General features: G+C 45.4%; 1 protein-coding gene across 1 annotated transcript in view; it reads right to left on the bottom strand.

Moving 5' to 3' along the window:
• Positions 1-220: 220 nt before the first annotated feature.
• XKR6 (XK related 6) overlaps positions 221-22240 on the bottom strand; it is a 39000-nt gene continuing 16980 nt past the window's right edge. Inside the window, exon 2 of the mRNA XM_034766719.1 lies at positions 221-4583. Within this exon, the coding sequence (XP_034622610.1) occupies positions 3619-4583 (965 nt within the window). The 3' untranslated portion in view covers positions 221-3618. The remainder of the gene's footprint in view (positions 4584-22240) is intronic.

Below are 22240 nucleotides of genomic sequence, written 5' to 3'. Positions count from 1 at the left end.
ACCTCCTGGGTTTTCTGGGGGGGGGGGGGGGGGGGAGTCCAGTCTCATGACCTGGGGGATGGGGGGAAGGCATGCAGGGGTCTCACGTTCCAGAGGAGTAAGGGGGGTAAATGAGGTATGAACCACGGGCAGAGAACTGCGCCCCTTCCCCCCTGCCGGACCTGAATAGCACCTCCACAAGGAATTAATATGGTTTGTGCAGCCTTGGGGAGCCAAAGCCAATGTACAGCGTAAAGAATCAAAGTCTCAAAGGTCTCGGTCGTTTGGACTTGGAACAGGTTACCAAAGGAGGCAGTCAGGGCGCCATCACTGAACATTTTCAAGATCTGGTTTGATAACTCATTAGGGCTTCGTCCTTTATTCCTTCCTGGCTTGGGGAGTCACCAGGACTGAAAGGGGGCTGCTTGCGCCGAGAGGAGTGGGAGGATTAGAACTTTTGGTTGGGATGATGAAGAGAAGCAGCCTTCCAAACCAGCCCATGTGACGCGCATATTCTTTTCTGAACCTAGATCTAGCTATCTAACAGAAATGAGGATGGTACTTCTTGGAAAACTCAGTTAGTAGATGGGGTCTAGGGAGAGGAGAGACGCCATCAGATTACTTGCGATATTGCCAGATACCGGGTGCTCCATAACTTGAGACTTAGTTGCAATGGAAATGGTGGAAGCCCCCTTATTTGCGCCTTTAAAACAGGTTGAGACAGAACACTAGAATTCCTCATGATTCTCCCCACCACCACTCCCCGCTCCTTTGGAACAACAGACTAGGTGACAGAGAAGATCTTTCCCATCTCTAATGACTATGCCTGTGAAACTGGCTCAAATGTAGAGAAGAGCTGCATATTTAAGGAGGAACTTCTTTACAAAGAAGATGATGTATAGAGTAAAGAATCACAGTCTATTAGCGTAAACCGCTAATAATAATGTTTAAGGTAAGTACTTTGAGAAAAACGATTAGTATATAGTAAAAAGATGCAATGGCTGGTCACGTTGCAGAACCAGCACTGATAATGGACAGTCCACGTGCCTCTCTAGTGTGCCCAGTCCTCATTATAATAGTGGAACGTGCAACGTGCCACCTGAAGGCGGATATCATTCGTTAAGTTCACTTCACAAATTACCTCATTTAGCAGGAGACGTCACACGGATTAGAGAAGAAATGCAATGAAAATGAAGTGATGCCACTGACAAGGGATATGATTCTGGTCCACAAATAACGACGAAGGTAAATGAAATCTCTTCAGACAAAATAACTGATCATTAATTAGGGTGAGGCACAGATACTACGAAGCCTGCCCTTCGTGTGAAAATGTGACTATCAGACAGGTTGTAATCAGAGCCCAGAAACATTTAATTGAAATGGAGCTTAACTGACTGGGAATTACAGTACCTGTGACAATTTGGCTTTTTATAAACTTTGCCGTGTGTCTGTAGTTTGGCGTAAATAAGCCCTGCCCTCCTTAGAAGAGCCCGTGAAATATTTGAATGGTATTTAAAAAAAAACCAAAAACCCCACTCAGAACACTGCAAAGCGTCACTGATTGAAAAAAATGTTTCCATTCAGGTATATTCAGGCGAAGAAAGCATTCAGCTTTTTTAAACTATTATATAAAATTTGTACTAGTTTCTTTAAATACCTACTGTCATTAAAAAAAAAAGGATTCATCAAATTAAAAAATCATAATCATAATTAAAAAATCTTTTCCCCATGTTGATTTTCTCTTCAGAAGAGTTCAACGTGGGAATTTTGCACCCTAGACAGTTACAGTATTTCTGGAATAAAAAATTGCAATCACACAGAGAAAATACTACAGTATTCACTTAAAAATATCTTTTGTTGTTGTTGTTGTTTCCCCCCCCCCACAAGTAGAGGGATGGTGGGATTGAAAAAATGCCCTTGAACGGGAATATTCTTTTAAAGGAGCATACTCTTGAAACCAGAAATGGTATTACATATACACCGCCTATGATTTAACTCGAAACAAAGAAACTTCAACACAGAAATAAAGAAATGTAAACCTTCACGCACCAAAAAGATTATCTGGAAATGTCTCAGACCTCTAGCAGATATCCTTCTAAAGCTTTGCCATCAATGGAGGTGGAAGTGTCTCCTTGCAGTGAGAACTCTTAAGCTAAACGGTGATGACCTTGCTATGCTCTCGATTTCCTGTGGTGTTATTTCTTGCCACGTACTTACAGAGGAAGGTGACATAAAACGTTTATCAGCGGTTCCCCGAATGCACCAAGTGAGTTGAACAATTCTCAGCTAAATCACAACAACAACATCAACAAAAATACAAAGCACCAAATCATCTTTAGAAAAGCGTCAGTTACAGGTTATTACTGTTTGAAGATTTTATCCTAATTTTCTTTTTTGTTTTCCTTTAAAAAAAACAAAAAAACAAAACAAAGAATGCTTTACAATCACTTTAAGGCTCACACTGAAGGAGACATAACAGGCCTTACACAATATTACAAATAATACATGTATGCCTTTTCACAGCCTTAAAATGATACAATAGGTCAAATTATTTTGCCAGTCACCGATCAAGTATTGTGCCTTTAAATTGACTCTCTTTTTGCTACTATGCTGAGTTTTATTATTACTGAAATATTTTATTAGATATATGTAAATCTACTTTAGTATTATATTTTTGGTGAATAATTTAAAGAACGCAGATTCGTTATTTTCCAGAAATCAAGTTGGAAGGCCTTTTTCTGGGCTCACTCACATCAGGGCGAATCAGGAGTAAGTCCATTGAAATCAATGGAGTTAACACTGGATAAAACTGTGGTGAGTGAGATCAGGTATGGTATTATTTTGTGAATTTGGTGCAAACTGAGTACAGCTGACCATCACATATGGTCCATTTACACTAAGGCAACAATTTTATCAGGGGATTACATTTAGAACATGGTTTGGTCTGGCCTGCATAGGTGGGACCAAGCTATGTTATAAACACGTTGCCAAATTGTGTTACAGCCCTGATCTTCTCTTTCAACCATTTGAGATTCAAACTCTTTTCGGGCTTTTCTGCTTTGCTTTCTCATCTTTAGACATTTTTCTTGTTCACCTATATCCAATAAGAGCAGCAATACCTTTTGTATGTTTCTTGTTTGTTGTTTTTTTCTCGTTTCTTTTTTTTTTTTTTCATCTTTTTTTTTTTAAGTATTGTATTTAGGTTTTTTTTTTATTTTTCCTGGCATAAAATCACCCAAGAGTTTTGCATGAGAAAGGTGACAGTACTTAATGAAACTCAGCACCTAAGGGCATAAGGCAGTTGTAGGTTTGTTTGTTTGTTTGTTTTTATTTTTCAATCAGCACCAATCCCATATATAATGTTCTACACTTGGTGTAAGGTATAAAACTCTGACGTGGAGACGCCTCTTCTCCACCTGTGGATCATAGGTGTGGAAGTTGAAATACTGTTTCTTGTGTGTAAAAAACAAAAGAAAAGTTTTTCTTTTTGTTTTTACTTACAAAACATAGAGATTATCTTTTTTTTTATACATACAGCAGCCAGAAAGAAAGCTTATCTGAAGGTGTGTGTTTGTTTCATGATCTGTGTTTACCATAAACAAAAATAAGATCCCCTCTTTTTTTTTTTTTAAAGGAGCTTTAAAGTGAAGACTCATATTGTAGCAACTCATACAAGAGAGGTCCGTCTCTATACCTAATACCTACAGCTGTGGGGGTGACATACTGGAGAATGTTGATAGTTCTTCTTAACCTCCTGTCTACAAAATGGGCATCCCATGCAGGGTATCTCTTTCTTGGGATGTCAATCTTAATGAGAGGGCCTTCTGGGTAGTAGGCTCGCCCAGATGGAGTAGATGGCACCATTGCTCTCACCTGGAAAACTGGCAAGCAAGTGTCAGCTGTGAGTTCCTCCTGTTGCTCCGTGACCGCTCTGGTAGGCGTAGCCTGGGCCCCCCGGTACCCAGGGGTTTCGGGTGCCATGGGCTCAACATCAGGAGGCAAAGGAATGCCCCAGAGCAGCTCGGCGCAACAGGAGCTGGCAAAAATCTTAGCTCTCGGCCCCATGGGATGCAGCACACCATAATAGAAGAGCATCAAAGCTATCCCAGCAGCAAAGCTAAGAAAGACACAACACAGTGCTGGCACGGCATATGAGTCAGTAGTTGTAGGATCTCTGTAAAAATACCAAAGGAGCGTCAAGGCAGCATTCTCTGTCAAGACTATAGTGTAATATGCAAACATTCTGTATCGAGTCCGCCCTTCCTTGACATTAAACCAGCAGAAAATGTACACAATCCCTACCACCATGTTGAAGAGGATCTCCTCCCACTTAGACATGCAGAAGTCAGTCCCACCATGGATGATCCAGAAAGCCATGGCACACCAGTGGACCACTACAAAGATCCCAAAGTAGAGCTGGAAGATGGAAGCAAAGAGGGCAAAAGAGATAACTCTGGATGAGATGGTGAAGAGGCGCCAGAAGAGATGTATGAGGGCCCCTCTGTAGCTCATACTCTTCTTGTCATCCCTAGAGTCCCGAAGAAGCTTGTGATAGGAGGCTAGCACCCAAGCCAGGGACATCAGGGACGCCACAGAGGACACACCTGCCAGAAGACACAAATCCACAGAGTCAAACAATAGTATAGATTGAGAATGTCACTCACTCACTACTTTATTGTCACGGGGCAGGTATGGGAGCAAGTAATGTACAACACATTACAAAAATCTCGAGGAGTAGAGAAATGCAGAAGTATCGATATCAGAACCATCAATGAACATTTATTCTTTACCTAGCTGACTCCTGCACGGGTGTATTTTATATTAGTGATAAGCCTGATCCAGAAACTCCCGAAACTGAATTGCCCCCAGACTTTCAGCGCTAACGAGGAAGGATTGGAATTTGAACATGTATCTGCATTTCACAAATCGTCTCCATCCTTATAATGATCTATACCACACTCCCAGATCCAAAACCTTTCGGACATTTGAAATCCAGATCTGGATCCAAATTTTGTAGCATAGAACCAACTCTGCTCCAAATTGTTAAGGTAGCCATCAGAGGTGTCTGCTATATTGTAGTGTTATATAGTTACAGCAAAATGTTTAATACAAGGCGGGGCTGTTATGCTTTAAACATGGGGTGAGCAAATTTTGGGACAGAGAGGGTGACCAGTTTTCTAGTAACTGTGGGTATGTCTATGCTGGGGTTGGGAGGCAGCATTTGCAGCTCGTGCTAGCTTTGGTTGAGCTAGTGCGCTAAAAACAGAAGCGTCAGCCATCGTGGTGCAAGCGTCGGTATGGGCTAGCCGCTGCACGTATGCTCCCGTCTGAGCCCCTAGGGACACACAAGTGCAGCTAGCCCCCTTCTGCTGCTCAAGCCGCCGCGGTGTTTTTAGTGCACTGGCTTGAACAGAGCCGGCGTGGGGATGTCCGAGATTAAATTGACACCTTCCAGCTCTGGTGTGCAGATCCAGACCCCGCGTGCATCTGATTTAAAATCCCAAATAAAAGTACAGAGCCCTCATCATATTAACTTGTTTGACTTCACCAGCAGCGAAAACAAGCAGCTGACAGTTTTGTCCTCAGCCTGTGACCCCCCGGAGCTAGTGAACACCAGGGTCACTGCGGGTTACCGAGCCACGGTTGGGGCCTGTTCTCTCAAGGTGCGGATGCTCCTAACTCCGAGTGAACCCAGCGGGAGTTGAGAGCGTGCTGCACCTCACAGGGGAGGCATTGACACACTGTGTGCTGCTGAGTGCTTGCCGCCCTCCACACCCAGTGGCTTTATTGAGGGTGGAAGGCTGTCAGTGCGTTGCAGGATTTATCTGGTTTGTGGGAAGACGAGCCCTGAATAGGGCTTGTGAGAGAGGTGTCATCACCACCCGTTTCTTGCTGCGGCCACCAACCTCTGTCATGATTCAGCCCTTGGGAGCATGTTCTGCATACCGCAACTCAGGCCCTAGTGCTCTAGCACCCGGTGGTTCTCAAATAGCACCTACTTCCTTTGACACCTTGCTTCTCCCAGATCCCCTCTGGCCACTCCTCACTCACCACCCTTCCAGCTGCCACAGAACATCCCCTTTTCTGTGCCCCTTCTGAGCCGATATGCTCCTAGTGGATTCAGCACACTGCCTTCCGCTGACCTAGGCCGGCTCAGCAGTTTCCTCACAGATTTAAGCTCCTGCCCGACCCCTGTGTCTTCAATAAAGGGGTATAGAAAAATTCCCCAAGCCCAGGTTTATGGATCTCCAAAAAGAAGAGGGAAGACACAAGATGTTCCTCATGGGCCTAATTCTGTACCATTAAAGTCAATATTTATTTTGTTAATTTATTTGGATTGATAAAATAACGCCCACTCAATGCTCTGGGTGCCCTAGATGTATTTTATTAACACAATATTAAACAGACCCACCAGTTACCTCAGGACCAAACTGAAAAACCCAGTGACAATGTACAGAAAACAAAGATTAATCGATCCCATCCACCCACAAAAATTGCCACCAAAGTCCCATGCCACTACTGTCCAGTCCTACCCCGTCATCATCCCTTTATGGGTAAGGGTAAAAGGTGGACCAAGCAATGTGTTGTGAAAGCTAGAAGACTCAGACCGCTAGGAGCTGAGGAGTTTTATCATTGATTTTAGTGGGGGCAGGAGCAGGGTCTATATTTTCCAAAATAAAACACAAGCTGAATTAAACAAAAAACACAAACCAAAACTTTCAGGATTTCTTTATAGATCCCCCCCAACCTCCTCCCTAGGGTGACCAGACAGCAAGTATGAAAAATCAGGAAGGGGATGGGGAGTAATTGGAGCCTATATAAGAAAAAGACCCAAAAATTGGGACTGTCCCTATAAAATTGGGACATCTGGACACCCTACTTCTCCCCGCAACACCAACAGGAGACAAAAAAGGCACCATCCATTCCCTCCTCCCCCTTAAAAAAAAATCAGATGAAATTATGCAATAACTACTCCAGGATCAATTCTAATATTTGTAAAGCTTAAGTTCCCTGGTGTTTTTTCATGGTCTACGTGAAAGTTGATTATTTTATGTAGAACTTGCCAAGGACGAAGTTACATCAAGAAAAGCACACTTTGGCGGAGAACAAACTGAGGCGATGCCAGCAAAAGTCTGTATAAACCACATTGCGATGCCAGGGTCAAATGCTAAACGGCACTCCATGTACGCCAATGAAAAACACAGGGTAACATCAGGACTGTGTTAACACAATGTAATCGCAGGAGCTGTATATGGAAATTGTATCATAATTAAAAGACGGTGGCAAAACATTGTGCAGAGCAGAACAAGAGGAGGGTCAAATAACTTGCCAACGAGAGGAAACGACAAACAAAGGCAATTAAACGTGAAATCAGAGACATTATAGAACCGGCTGAACAACTGGGAAATGCACCAGCCCTCATGTTTGCAGACTCCATCTCCCTGCTGGATTTCGCTGTGTCTGTGCCCAGTGGCTGGAAACGAGAAACAGCCCTACCAAAACTCATTCTCTGCAACGCATCTCTACTCCCCTTCAGTGGCTGTATCACTCCCTGGGGCTGGACTGGGACATTATGGAGCAAATCTGCATTATCCCTTTCTCCACTCCCATTAGGGTGGGCAGGTGTCTGGTTTTCAACTGGAAAGTCCAGTCAAAATGGGGACCTGACACTGTCAGATCTACTGAACGGACACCCAAAGTCTGGTTACTGCAGGCGGGGAGACGCTGAGTCATCACCGGCCCCTTCTCAGCCAGGGCCACCTCCTACCTCCATCGAGCAGCTCCCTGACTCTGCAGGTGAGTTCCTCCCAACCCACGCAGGGATGGGGAGAGAGGGGGAAAAGCAGTGAGCGATGGAGGGAGGGGGAAAGAGGAGCGAACGGGGGGTGGGGACTCAGGGAGAAGGGGCAGGGCAGGAGCGGGGCCTCGGGGGCGAAGAGAGGGGGCAGGGTGAGGCCTAGGGTAAGGGGCGGGGCGGGTCCTCAGGGGAAGGGATGGGGCAGGGGAGGTTCCTGCACTCCTGCTGGAGTGTCCGTTTTTTTAAATATTACAAAGTTGGCAACCCTATCTCTCCCCCCCACACGCCCTATCCCCAGACTTCTTCCATGTCTGCTTGTCTCTCACTGGGGCTGGAGGATTGGATCTCCACTCCCGTCTCCACACACACACACACACCCCTGGCCACTTTTCTCATTGCGGCCAGGAGGAGTGAGTGTGTGGGGGAGAATGGGGTCAATGAATCTCCACTCCATTCCTGTCCCAATGTGGCCTCTCGCACTGCTGTGGCTAGGGTCAGAATTCTCCTCCTTTTGAGGGCTGTCTGGCCCTTCCCTTTGAGGCTCTGTTTGCCCAGTGCCTTAACCTTTAGTGGGGTAAGTTCTTCTGCCCGGTCCCAAATGTGGAGACCCACAGGGGGAGAGGCTCATGCAGAGAGTGAGCAGGCCTAGAAAGGACTAAGCCTCCCACCCTCGCTGAAGCACTGCACGCTGCCAGCCACAGGGAGAGCCCTTGGAATCACGCAAATGGGTGCAAATCTCAGCGGTCTTTAAAAAGAAAAAAGGAAAGGTGAAATCCAGGTTCCACTGAAGTCATTGAGAGTTAAGCCATTGACTTCAGTTCAGCCAGGATTTCACTGCAAATTTCCAGTTGCAGAGAAAAGCTTGAAAATGTGACTCAAGTGCTCTGAAAAGCTTAAGAAAAATCTGCCAATATAATCTCCCAAAATCATAATAATACCTGCTTCTTATATAGCACATTTTCATCAGTAGATCTGAAACTGCTTTACAAAGGCAGCATCATTACACCAATGGGGAAACTCAGGCATACAGCGACTCACCCAAACATCACCCAGTGGGCTACTGGCAGAGCTAGGACTAGAACTCATGTCTCCTGAATCTCAGTCCAGTGTGCTAACCTCTAGGCCATTCACAATTTGTAAACCCACCTCATGATTTTTGTAGTGCCGACTTAAGATTTGTGAATGCTTAGGGCTGACAATACACCTCTACCTGAATATAACACAACACGCATTTGGATATAAGGCAGTAAAGCAGCGCTCTGGGCGGCGGGGCTGCGCGCTCCGGCGGATCAGTGTGTCTGGCTCCTACATGCTGCTCTGAGTGGCGTGTTGGGGTGGGAGGTGGGCAGGAGGCGGGTGGGCAAGCGGGGTGAGGAGGCAAATGGGAAGGTGAGTGGCAGGCAGGAGGGGGCTGAGGAGGCAGGCGAGCGGGAAGTTGGTGAGCAGGAGAGCGGCGGTTGGGCGGACGGGCGGAGGCGCGCCGGGCAGACGGTGAGGAGACTAGTGGGGAGTCGAGTGGCGGGCAGGTGGTTGGGTAGGTGGGGTGAGGAGGCAAGTGGCAGGTGGGAGCGCTGGGCAGACTAGCAGGGAGGCTGACTTGTCCTGGGCCCTGCACCCCTCTAGGGATGGCTCTGACACACTGCTCTGAGCGGTGTGTTAAGGGTGCCGGGCCGGGGCCAAGGAGTTGGATAATGGGCAGAGGGTGTTGGTGTGGGGGAGAGGGCGGTCAGGGGACAAGGAGCCTTCCCTACCCATTATAACATGGTAAGATTTTTTGGCTCCCGAGGACCGCATTATATTGGGGTAGAGGTGTACCATGCAATTCTTTGTGCTGTTCTGACCTTTCTCATTACAGTATTTGGTATCTGCCGTTCATTATTCTCCTATTTAAACATGCCAAGTCAGAAACAATGTTGTGAATTAAGGGATTGCTTACTTTGGCCTTGTCAACACTAGAAAGTCGTACTGCTTTACCTATATCTGTATAAAGTGGTACAACAACCCCCACATCCCCACGGTGGCAGGTCCGACTCCAGGCACCAGCCCAGCAAGCAGGTGCTTGGGGTGGCCAAGGGGAAGGGGTGGCACGTCGGGCTGTTTGGCAGCAATTTGGCAGCGGGTCCCTCTTGGAGGGAAGCACCTGCTGCCGAATTCCCGCTGAAGAAGAAAGCGGCGCGGTGGAGCTGCCGTCGGAGTGCCGCCGATCGCAATTGCGATTGCGGCTTTTTTCTTTTTTCCCTGCCGCTTGGGGCGGCAAAAACCCTGGAGCCGGTCCTGCACGGTGGAGGTAGTTATACTGGAATAAAAGTGTGTATGCCAGTTTCATTTATTCCCCGTACAGGAAGGGAAATAAACTATACCAATATAAGGCACCTGCCAGTATAATTGCGCCCACATTGGGGGTCGTACTGGTATAACTATTTTGGTAAAAAAATTCACTCCTAACCAAAAAAGCTATACCTGTAAATCTTTCATGGGTAAACCAGGCCTTCGTCTATAAGCTACTCAGGTTGAGTGTCCGGTTGCCTGAGTCACATGGTATTATTTCTGCAGCCTGATTGGAGGAGTAATTTTTTCAAACAGAATAACAAATAGCGAATCAGACATTCTCAGCACAACTATTTGGATAAAGAATCGTTTGTGTTAAAATCTGTGAAAACGACGGGATTCCTATCCACGTTCGCGTAGTCCCAGCATTCTCATGAGCAACGCATAATCTGACTCTGGGAATCAGTGAAACAGAGTCCGGTGATTCATTGCCTATGGCATCATTTCTAGTCCTCTCGGAGATTTACTCCCATTCGAGTTCTGCCTGAGTAAAGACTCCAGGATGGGCCCCATGTGAATCAGGTGTTTAGCACCATTCAGCTCACTCTTGTGTAATTTCTTAAATGGAAAACTGAGCGTTATCTTAGATGTGTGGACCTTTTTGAAAACCAGTTTTAAGCAGCCTTTTAAACAGGTTCCCATTTTGCAGTGATGTTATATGTGACCCTGGCTCCTTGGCTAATAAGTTGGGGGTTCAAACTCCATCACGAGGCTTGGGTTCAGGCCGTTGCTCCCGCTGCAGATGAATCCCAGTGGGGGTGCTCTGTTGGTAAGAGGGACTCAGGAGTAGATAAAGGGAGGAGCTTTGGGATCTGGGCCTCACAGGCAGAGACGGCAGAATGTGCCCAGTGAGAAATGTTGAGGAGTGCTGGCTGTGGGGGGATGAGGTAGAAGGAGAGGTTTGTGTCAGGAAGCCTGATGTTTTGTTTTATTATCCTGGGGATCCCCCAGTTTTAATGGACACAAGCCCCATTTCTCTGAATCAGTGCCCAGAGTCCCTTGTCTGTGTGTCTCTATTGAATATATGCCAGCCTCTTAGTGAAGGGCTGGGAAGAAGAAACACCTCCCAATAAACATGCTATTCCTTAGTTGTCCACTATTGGGTTTCTTGCCCCCTTCTACTGGACACTCATGGAGAAAGGACACCAGCCTACTTGGACCACAGCTATAGCAATTCCTATAGCCCTTATCAAATGGAAGTTAAAGATTCAATACCACTTTCTGAGTGTTACATGAGATCATACCTTGATTTCTGCAATGCTACCTACACTGCTATCCTAGAATCCTCTCCTCAGTCACTTCCCTCAGTCTCAAACCATGTGGCACATTTAAGTCTTCCTTTGCATGGCTTTTCGCATCCCTTCTCAGACTTTCTTTAGCTGACTAGTCATATCTTCCTTCTATTTTCTTTCCCTCACTGATTTTCTATTTATTTTTCCTGATAATTTATAACTGGTCCTTCCTACATTTCTTCTTGGGGAGTGTAACACTCCCCAATCCTGCTTCCACTTAGCTGCCACAGATATCTAGAGAGAAAAGCCAGGATTAGTTGCTGGTTACTGCTGACAAACACTGATTATTTTACATAGTAATATGTGTTTGTAGTGAATATAAATCAGAAGTTAGGAATCGTAGAAGATTGGTAAGGGAAGCCAAGGAAAAACCTATCGCCAGCAGAGTTAAAGGCAATAAGGAGTCCTTTAAATATACACCTCTACCCCGATATAACGTGACCCAATAAAACACGAATTCGGATATAACGCGGTAAAGCAGTGCTCCAGGGGGGGCGGGGCTGCGCACTCTGGCGGATCAAAGCAGGTTCGATATAACGCGGTTTCACCTATAACACGGTAAGATTTTTTGGCTCCCGAGGACAGCGTTATATCAGAGTAGAAACAGAAAGAATTCTGACATTGGTACTGGCCCATTACTAGATAGAAATGGTTGAATTATTTTTCATAATGCAGAATGGCAGAAGTGTTTAATAAATATTTCTGTTCTGCATTTGGGGGTGGGGGGGAACCAGAAGAGGTAGTCTCATTACATAGTGATAACACTTTCCATTCCACTAATAACTCTGGAGGATGTGAAACAGAAGCTACTAGACGTATATATTGTTAAATCAGCAAGTCCAGATAGCTTGCATCCAAAAGCTTTAAAAGAGCTGCTGGAGAAGCTTGCTGGATGGTTAGTGTTGATTTTCAATAAGTCCTGGAGCACTGGGGAAGTTGCAGAAGACTGGAAGAAAGCTAATGTGCCAATTTTTAAAAAGGATAAAAGGGATGACCCTGGTAATTATAGGTCTGCCAGCCTGACAATGATCTTGGGCAAGATAAGAGAGCGGCTGATATGGGACTTGATTAAAAAAGAATGACAAGAGGCAGGGCCGGCTCTAGGCAGGGCAATTTTGCCCCCCCCCCCCCGGGTTTTTTCTTACCCCACCCCCGGCCCCGCCTCAACTCCGCCCCTTCCCCAAATCCCCAGCCTTGCCTCCTCCCCCCAGGGTCTCAAGCTTAGGAGGGAGGGAGGGGGAGAAGCGGTGCGTGCGCCGTGGCCACTCAGAGTCTCCCGCTCCCTCCCAGGCTCTCAAACCTGGGAGGGAGGGGGAGCAGTGGCGCGCGAATCAGCTGTTTCGCGCGCCGCGGCCGCTCGGGATCTCCCTCTCCCTCCCAGGTTTGAGAGCCTGGGAGGGAGGGTGAGCAGCGGCACGCGAGCGGCAGCAGCGGAGGTGAGCTAGGGGGCCGGGGCACATTTTTAGGGGTGGCAGGGGTGGCATTCTGGCACCGGCCATGCTGCCCCTAAAAATGTGCTGCCCCAAGCACCAGCTTGTTTTGCTGGTGCCTAGAGCCGGCCCTGACAAGAGGGTAATGTAATTAATGCACATCAACATGGGTTTATGGAAACTAGATTCTGTCAAACTCACTCGATAGATTTTGATTAAATTATAAGTTTGGTTGATGAAGGTAATGGGGCTGACATAATATACTTAGATTTCTGTAAGGCGGTTGACTTGGTACCACATGACATTTTGATTAAAAAACTAGAACGATATAAAATTAACATTGCACACATTAAATGGACGAAAAACTGGCTAGTTGAAAGGTCTCAAAATGTAATTGTAAACAGGGAATCATCACTGAGAGGATATGTATCCAGTCTTCTCAGTAGTTGCAGATGACAGAACAAGGAGCAATGGTTTCAAGTTGCAGTGGGGGAGGTCTAGGTTGGATATTACGAAAAACTATTTCACTAGGAGGGTGGTGAAGCTCTGGAATGGGTTACCTAGGGAGGTGATAGAATCTCCATCCTTAGAGGTTTTTAAGGCCCAGCTTGACAAAGCCCTGGCTGGGAGGATTTAGTTGGGGTTGGTCCTGCTTTGAGCAGGGGGTTGGACTAGATGACCTCCTGAGGTCTCTTCCAACTCTAATCTTCTATGATTCTGTGATCCGGCAGGGATCAGTTATTTGTCCTATGCTATTTAACATCGTTATCAATGACCTGGAAAAAAACAAAGCCATCATTGCTAAAGTTTGCAGATGATACAAAAACTGGGGGGGGATTGGTAAATAATGAAGAGGAGAGAACACTGATTTAGAACAATCTGGATTGCTTGGTAAACTGGGCACAAGCAAACTATATGCATTTTAATATGGCCAGATGTAAATGTATAGATCTATGAACAAAGAATGTAGGCCAAACTTACAGGATGTGGGACTCTATCCTGGGAAGCAGTGACGCTGAAAAAGATTTGTGGGCCGTGGTGGATAATCAGCTCAACGTGAGCTCCCAGTGTGATGCTCTGGCCAAAGAGCTAATGCGATCCTGGGATGCATAAACAAGGGAATCTCGACTAGGAGGAGAGAGATTATTTTATCTCTATATTTGACACTGGTGCAAACACTGCTGGAATACTGTGTCCATTCTGGTGCCCACAATCCAAGAAGGATGCTGATAAATTGGAAAAGGTTCAGAGAAGAGCCATGCAAATGATTAAAGGATTAGAAAACGTGTCATATAGTCAAACTCACAGAACTCAATCTGTTTAGTAATGAGAAGGTTACAGGGTGACTTGATCACAGGCTATAAGTATTTACACAGGAAACAAATATTTAATAATTGGCTCCTCAATCTAGCAGAGAAAGGTGTAACACAGTCCAATTCTTGGAAGTTGAAGCTAGACAAATTCAGACTGGAAATAAGGTGTAAATTTTTAACACTGAGGATAGTTAGCCATTGGAACAATTTACCAAGGGTTGTGGTGGATTCTTCATCACGTGCAACTTTTAAACCAAGGTTGGATGACTTTCTAAAAGGTATGTTCTAGGAATTATTCTGGGGAGTTCTATGGCCTGTGCTATACAGGAGGTCAGACTAGACAATCACAATGCATGGTGGCCACTGGACCTTCATAAAGTATTACTGGTTTTTAAATCTTCTTCTAAGGGTTAGTTAAGCCAACTTTCTTGGGTGAGATTCTCAAAAGCTCTCAGTGTTGACCTATCTCTGGTCCCTTTGAAGTCAATGACTTCAGACAATGACTTCAAGCCATTGACTTCAATGACTGCAATGACTTCATTGACGTTGAAATCAATGGCTTCAGTGGGAGCAGTTAGTTCAAGAGTGAGCACTTCTGAAACTATCACCTCTAATGTCTCACAGGTCAATCTGGTGAATTGATGAGTACCCCTGTGCGATACTGAGCATCTTCAACTGCTGCTCAGCATCTCACGAGCCGCACTGAGTAACTTACAAGAGGGGTCCAGCATCTCTCAGCATTATGCTCCTATCCATATATATCTAGTTACTTATACTGCCCCATTCACCATAGTATCTGAGCACCTCCCTTGTGAGGTATCCCCTTTTCACAGATGGGGGCACGAAGGGATTTGCCCAAGTCACTCAGAAAGTCTGTGGCTGATCAGGGAATAGCTGTCGCTCTAGACAGACCATACACCTACATTACACCTACCCTCTTGGATCAGTGCATGCCGACTTTTTAACCGTAATTCTGGATTTTTAGAGCCGAAAGATTTAACAGCCTGAAATGGAAGCTCTCACAGGCAAATACAAGCATCACAGGTATTAATAAGCAACAATAATGAGGTAAACAATCAAGAAAGGAAAATACAGTCTACCAGGAAAAACTTCCAGGGAGATCTGTCAGACCGTGAATGGACTCCCCTAGCAAAGGGGTAGAAGCCCCATTGCTTGGCACATTCAAAACCTGGTTGGACAAAAACACCATAACATGTACTATAGGGAACAGCCCAGTACTGGGTAAGGAAGGAACAGTGAGTGAAATTCACCTCAGTGCAGCAGAGTAGCACAAGGCCAACGCACCACTTAAGTCCCATTTTAGCCCCCAGAGGCCCTCTGCACTAGGGTGAATTTCACTTTGAATGACCTCATTGGTTTTCATTCTCCAATTTCAATGAATGACCAAGGTTGGGAGGAGACATAATAGGAATCTAACTAAGCCCCATGAACTGGTGGAATTCGCTCCTGAAAAATCAATATTCGCAGGTGAGACCCAAACCAATTTATTTTTCTTAAACAAAAAAGAGAAGGCCAATTCACAATGCAAAACAAAACCAACATGTTTGAAAAGCTTTTCGCCTACATCTGGTCTGCAGGGCATGCATTAAGCAATTACATTTAACTTTACCACTGCTCTAACACAAGTGAGTTATCAAATTACTGATTAAAAGCTAACAATATTTGTAGTTGGTCCCAGTGCTTTGCATTGGTCTGTTGAAGAAATGTAGGAAAGGGTCTTTGAAAAGGATACATACATAGTTTCATAAATAATCTAACAACTTGGTTATTTTCTGTAAATAATTTTAATGTACTTACCGTATCATATTCCCTAAATACTTACTGTGGTGTCTGTCCCTTTAAAACTGAAAAAGATGCCTATCAAGTTGATGCTCTATTTCCTTTTTTCACATTAATTCTCTTGAAGACTGTTCTAAAAAAACGGGAAGATACAAAACATTCTCTCAGGTGAACTGGACACCACAGTAAGTATTCAGAATGCGACATGACCCTCTCCATCAAGTACCGCATGATGGAACTGCCTGCTTTACTAGAAAGTGCTATTTTTTGGTTACAAGACATCAACTCGCCAGAAGTTCAGCCTTCTTTGCCATGAACCTGTCCTCATTTTTTCCCCAGGTGACGTATTCATCCACGGAAGTCCTAAAGCTTATTTGAAATCTGTATCAGCACCAGATTTTTTTATCCATAGAGAGAGAAAATAAAAAATATATATATATATAATTAGGGCCTGATTCTGATCTCATAATATCACGACATGAGGGTGACTCTACTGATTTTGGTGCAGTTATTCCCCATTTGCACCAGCATAAGGGCAATCAGAACCAGGCCTGGTGTCTGTTTTGGATTTGACCTGGAAAGATTTTTTTATTTACACATTTTCCTTTTCTCTGTTCAGCAGACTGCTTTCCTCCTCTGTCTCTGAGTTCTATTCACTTCTGACATGAAAGAGTACAATTCATAAACAATAAAGAAGTAATTGGACAAAGTATTGTGCAGTGGTGCCATCCCTTTCATCGGGATCTCAAAATGTGTTACTGACAATAATTAATGCGGCATCACAACACCCTTCTGCAGTAAGTAAGTAGCATTATAGCGGTGATACCAGTGTCTCTGAGGGCCAGTCCTGCAAGGTGCGGACTACATCAGTATGTTGAGTGACCTCACCTCCCATATGGACTCAACACCTTAGAGGAATGCTCATCTCCTGGCCAGATTAAGCCCTAAGTGACTTACTCATGACCACACAGTGAGTCAGATCAAGGAGTCCTGGGCTTCTACTCCTGTGTTCCAACCACTCTTATATTAAGTGTTGCATATTTGAAAGCACTTAGTATTGACTTAACGCTGCTCTCACTGCATTCAATGGGGAGGGGGTTATGCTGCTAGGACACTGAAATATATAACGGTACAGCCACATCTTAGGAGCAGAAAGGAGCCCAAATTGGAACCTAAAATCCATCCTACTCCCTGAACCTGCTCATAAATCTAGTTTGGGTTCAGAGTTGGATCCAAAACCCCAAAGAGTCCTATTTTCCTCATCTGATTCAGATTTGGCCCCAAATGGCAGAAATGTCATGAGAACAGCAGATCTGGTGAGATTTCCACTATTCAGGACAGGAAAGATCAGCTGATCTCAGGAGATTTCTGCCATTTGGGGAACAATCGCTCATCAGAACTAGCCACCCGTGTATGGCATTTGTCAAGTCTGATCCTAACATTAGTCTGGACCTGAATCTAAACATGGCCTCCTCACCATGACTACTAAAGAATAAGAGATTCCTGGCTGTGACCTCCATACGCCTCTCTTTCCTTTATGTAATACAGACACTTGTAGGTCTACTCTGGGGTTCAAACTTGTGAGTAAAAGTTGCAGCACAGTAAGCACAATCCCAAGACTGCAAAAGGTGGGACGTGTGTGTGAAGTGTCAGTTCTGAGTCTATTACTAGGGTTGGTTCTCTAGACAGAGACGGCTGGAATTGGCAGCATCAAAAGAGATGGCGTTAGGTACAGCCATTGAAGACCTGGCTCCACTGCAGGGCCACCCGGGGGGGGCGAGGGAGGGGGTAAATGGGGCAATTTGCCCCAGACCCCGGGCCCACAGGGGCCCCCACGAGAATATAGTATTCTATAATATGGCAACTTTTTTTTATGGAAGGGGCCCCCAAAATTGCTTTGCCCCAGGCCCCCTGAATCCTCTGGGCGGCCCTACTCCACTGAAGTCAATGGCAAAACTCCCATTGACTTCAAAAGGGCCAGGACTTTAGCCAGCAGCTGTAGGCAACCAGCTAGGGGTTCACCGCTGAGAAGGTGCTGAGACCACCATGCACATTCCTACCGGCAAGCAGAGGCCAAAAGGAGGTCCTACACCTGAGAGTGAGATCTAGGGCACATTCGAGAGCAACTAGGAAGCCAAATCCCGTCTTTGTGTCAGGCACCAATACGTTGAGGGTCAGTCCATAACACCAAAAATATCAGCACCATACAGGCAGGGTTGATGTAAATAGGGATGGGCTAGCGCTGTAGAATTCAGGTCTGGTTCTGAACTTTTCCAAAATTGGATAGGACTGGGGCAGGAACCCCATCACCTTTACACCATCAGGCCAAGAACATCACGTTCTTTGACCTGAATTCCCAGTGTCACCTCCCAGTTTGTACGTGGAGTCAGGAACCAGCAGCAGAGGGAAGTGGGTTGTGTTGGAACACCAAAGTATGTGTGTCTCTGTATGGGAACCCAGCAGGAGTACATGGAATGACTCTCATACAACTCTAAAGTTCTAGCATAACCCTTACCTCCCAGCAGCCAGAAATCTTCTCTCCTCCCTGCCAACAATCTGCCCCTGACAAGTTAATCAATTCCTATGTAACATGCACCAGGGAATCAGCTAGTTTCCTAAGGATTAAAGTTGTTAGCACCATGCCAACTTTCGGGGTGTGATACCAGAAAAAGAGATAAAAACTGTCTGCTAAGTACAGAATCGAGATCCGCAATAGCTGCAAGGAACAACTTGTTATACAGAAATTTTCAGAAATTGCAGTGTGATTTAAATACGAGATGGGCCGAAGAGGTGGAGTTCAGGTCACTCATCCAGATCAGGTTTAGGCTAGGATTTGGATTCTGATTGAAACAGACTAGGGTTTAGCTGTGGCTTCAGCTTCAGCAGGGCCAAGGTCTCACAAGCTCTTCTTGCGAGATTCCTGAGCTCCTTTGAACTTGACATATACATCACCACGATCGATTCCTTCGAAAGGCACAGACAGATTAGATAGAACACTGCAGTTAGCTAAGTAGATTGGATCTGGAAAATAGATTGTTTCTGGGTTTGGATCCAAAGTAGAACCAAAAGAGGAGTTCAGATATAGGGATTTGAATCCAAACACCTGACTCCCACTCGGAGATTCGAAAAGGCTCAGATCTAAGGTTCCGCTTTTGGTCCAGCTCTACTTTAAATGGATTGTTAATACAAGACAAATGATATGCAACTGTGCTATGAATCTCCATCCAACTCCCTGAAAGCATCAGAGAGGAAGCAGAAAATACTTCTTTAAGCCCTATTGTCTTTGTGAGCAGGGTGCTGAGCACTGAGGGCCTCCCCCGTTCCCATTCCTTTTCCACTCCCATGTGAGGGGCAGCTGAACAGACTTTTTCTAAGGAATCAGTCAAGGCTGCTCTGATCATCAGCCATGGAATGGGGGTATTATTCATGGACAACACAAGGACGTTCCCATCCTGAACCCATAGGTTTAGCATGTTGCTTCATAGTGCCCCCAGCCTCTCTCAGCTTGGGGAAGTCTGAATTTGCACTCCGGTCACCAGCATAGCAGCACATTCACATATTAAGTTAATCTTTTCTCCCTCGCATGAACTGTGAGAGCTCACACTAAGGATGGAATTTGGCTCCTGGGGATTCAGCTTTCAGCAACATTCATTTACATGGTACCCTGTACAAAATGAACGCATGGGACCCAGAGATTGAACTGACAGCAGAATGACCTTGCAGCCTGTGGGCTGGATCCTCAGTTGGTGTGGGTCGGAGTAGCTCCATTGACTTAAGTGGAGCTACACCAATGTACATCAGTTGAGGATCTGGCCTTCAATCTTTAACTGAGACGGAAACCACTTGACAGAAGCAAACATGGCAGCATTCTTTCTCCCGGTTTGAAACCTGCTGAGCTGGAGATGCATAACAGAGGATTGGAGCACTGACGAACCCCATGTCAGGAAAGTGGGAGGTTAGGCAAACATTTCAGTGCCAGTGACCGACTGCTGAAAGGTCATGGGGAAGAGGAACTGATTCCTGTACCATGTGCTCTTTTCATGGTTTCCTGATACTACCGGCCACCATTTTGTTTTCTTTATGGGACAAACAAACAAAACAACCTGTGTCCCAGTTAGAGTTGTGTGCATAGGAAGGTAGGAAATAACATACCAGATTAGACCTGTGCAGTCCACATAGTACCTGCACATGTGACAGTGGCCTGACCAGAGGTTTCAGAGCAAGCCCCTAGTGGATTATTATGGAATAACCTGCCCTTACAGGGAGTTCCTTTCTAACCCCTGTCAGTGAGTGGCTAGTTTATGTCCTAAACTAGGAAGGTTAATATCCTTCCTAAAACATTTTTTTAGCAGTCCAATGCACTTTGGATGTTCTCATTGCCCACACAAATGTCAATCCTTTTTTTAAAAAAAAACGAGGAGTACTTGTGGCACCTTAGAGACTAACAAATTTATTTGAGCATAAGCTTTCGTGGGCTAAGGCCCACTTCATCAGATGCATGCAGTGGAAAATACAGTAGGAAGACAGAGAACATGAAAAAAAAAAAAAAGGGAGTTGCCATGCCATGAAAAGCTTATGCTCAAATAAATTGGTTAGTCTCTAAGGTGCCACAAGTCTCCTTGTTCTTTTTGCTGATACAGACTAACACAGCTACCCCTCTGAACATTTTTTTAGAATCCCAGCAAGCTCTTGGACTTCAGGCAATGAGTTCCACAGGTTAAATATGTATAGGGTAAAAAAGAATTTCCTTTGATCACTTTTCATCATGTTGCCTTTCAGTTTCATTGAACGTAGAGCCCTGCACGGGACTTTTTAAAATCCCACTCCTGCTCTAATGGCAACGGGTCCTGCGGGACCCACGGGATCCCAGTCTTGCTCTACACCAGTCCCGCACAGGGTTATAATTGAAGGCACCATTTATGTACTGTGAGAGAAGGTGACTAGCTGCTCCTGCTTTACCTGCTCTATAACCTTTGTTTATTATTTTATATGTTTCTAACATCTCCCCTAAGTGTCTCCTCTGTAAACAGATTGCCAGATTGGATCAGACCTGAGGTCCATCTAGCCTAGTATTGTGTCTGTGACAGCGGCCAGCACCAAATGCAGCTGGCAGGTGTGTGGCAACCTGCCCCACCATTGTGTCCTACTACTCTCTAATAGTTAGAGACTGGCTTAAGCCCTGAAGCATGAGGTTTAGCACCACTTCCAAAACGTTGGTTATAATGGATTAGGAGAATTCTGCATATTCTCCTCAAATGGGCTCGATCTTTTCAATGTTGCCTCCTACTGAAGCTTGTCCATACCTCGCGTGCCTAAATATGGCTTTGGGTGACTAACTTTGGACATGCAGGTTTGAAAATGCTGGCCTAAGTGACATGCCCAAAGTCACCCAGCAAGTCTTCAGCAGAGCTAGAAAGAGAACCACAAACCCAACTATCATATGTAGTGGAGGGGGGGCAGTGGTGAGAGTAGGGTGGTTGGGAAAGGAAGTTACTGTACACTTGAGATCTGTTATAGCATCTTGGCCCGGATAGAGCTTGGTATTGTCTAACTATCTACAAAAGCAACTTAGAAACACTAATCTCCTAGAACAGGAAGGGACCTTGAAAGGTCATTGAGTCCAGCCCCCTGCCTTCACTAGCAGGACCAAGTACTGATTTTTTTTGCCCCAGATCCCTAAGTGGCCCCCTCAAGGACTGAGCTCACAGCCCTGGGTTTGAGCAGGCCAATGCTCAAACCACTGAGCTATCCCTCCCCCCATAGAATGACAGGAGCTCCGCAAAGATGCGTATGCAGCCTGTTATACTCTGAATAATGGGGCAGCATTTACACTTAAAACAAGTTATTTATTAGAAATACTAGTGTGGATTATTTCTATAATTGTAATCACCCCCTCCCGCACACACCAAGGTTCAAAGCTGCAACCTTCAGCAAAGCTCTGTGCTAGTTGAGCTAACTCCATTAGTTGGTAACAGTAGGAGGCCATTATCCTCTAGTGGGCTAACCAGTAGAGGAGAAAAGCAACACACACTCGGTGAATGCATTATACAGACTTGTAAGTAAATTAACCCTCCGCCTGCTGCTAAACACCGCAACCTCAAATAGCTTTTTATAATATATAAAGGGAATGCCAAGGTTTCCCACAACACACCAACACGTAGGCTTGGCCTACCCTACACAGTTAGGTCAACATAAGGCAGCTTACGTCGACCTAAATATGTCAGCGGACACACGACAGCCTTGTCCCGCCGATGTAAGTGCCCCACTACACTGCCATAATAACTCCACTTCCACGAGTGG

The sequence above is a fragment of the Trachemys scripta genome, chromosome 3 (assembly GCF_013100865.1).
Source record: "Trachemys scripta elegans isolate TJP31775 chromosome 3, CAS_Tse_1.0, whole genome shotgun sequence".
Classification (NCBI taxonomy): Eukaryota; Metazoa; Chordata; order Testudines; family Emydidae; genus Trachemys; species Trachemys scripta.
The sequence above is the reverse complement of the archived record's forward strand: the minus strand, read 5'-3'. Positions and strand labels throughout refer to the sequence as shown.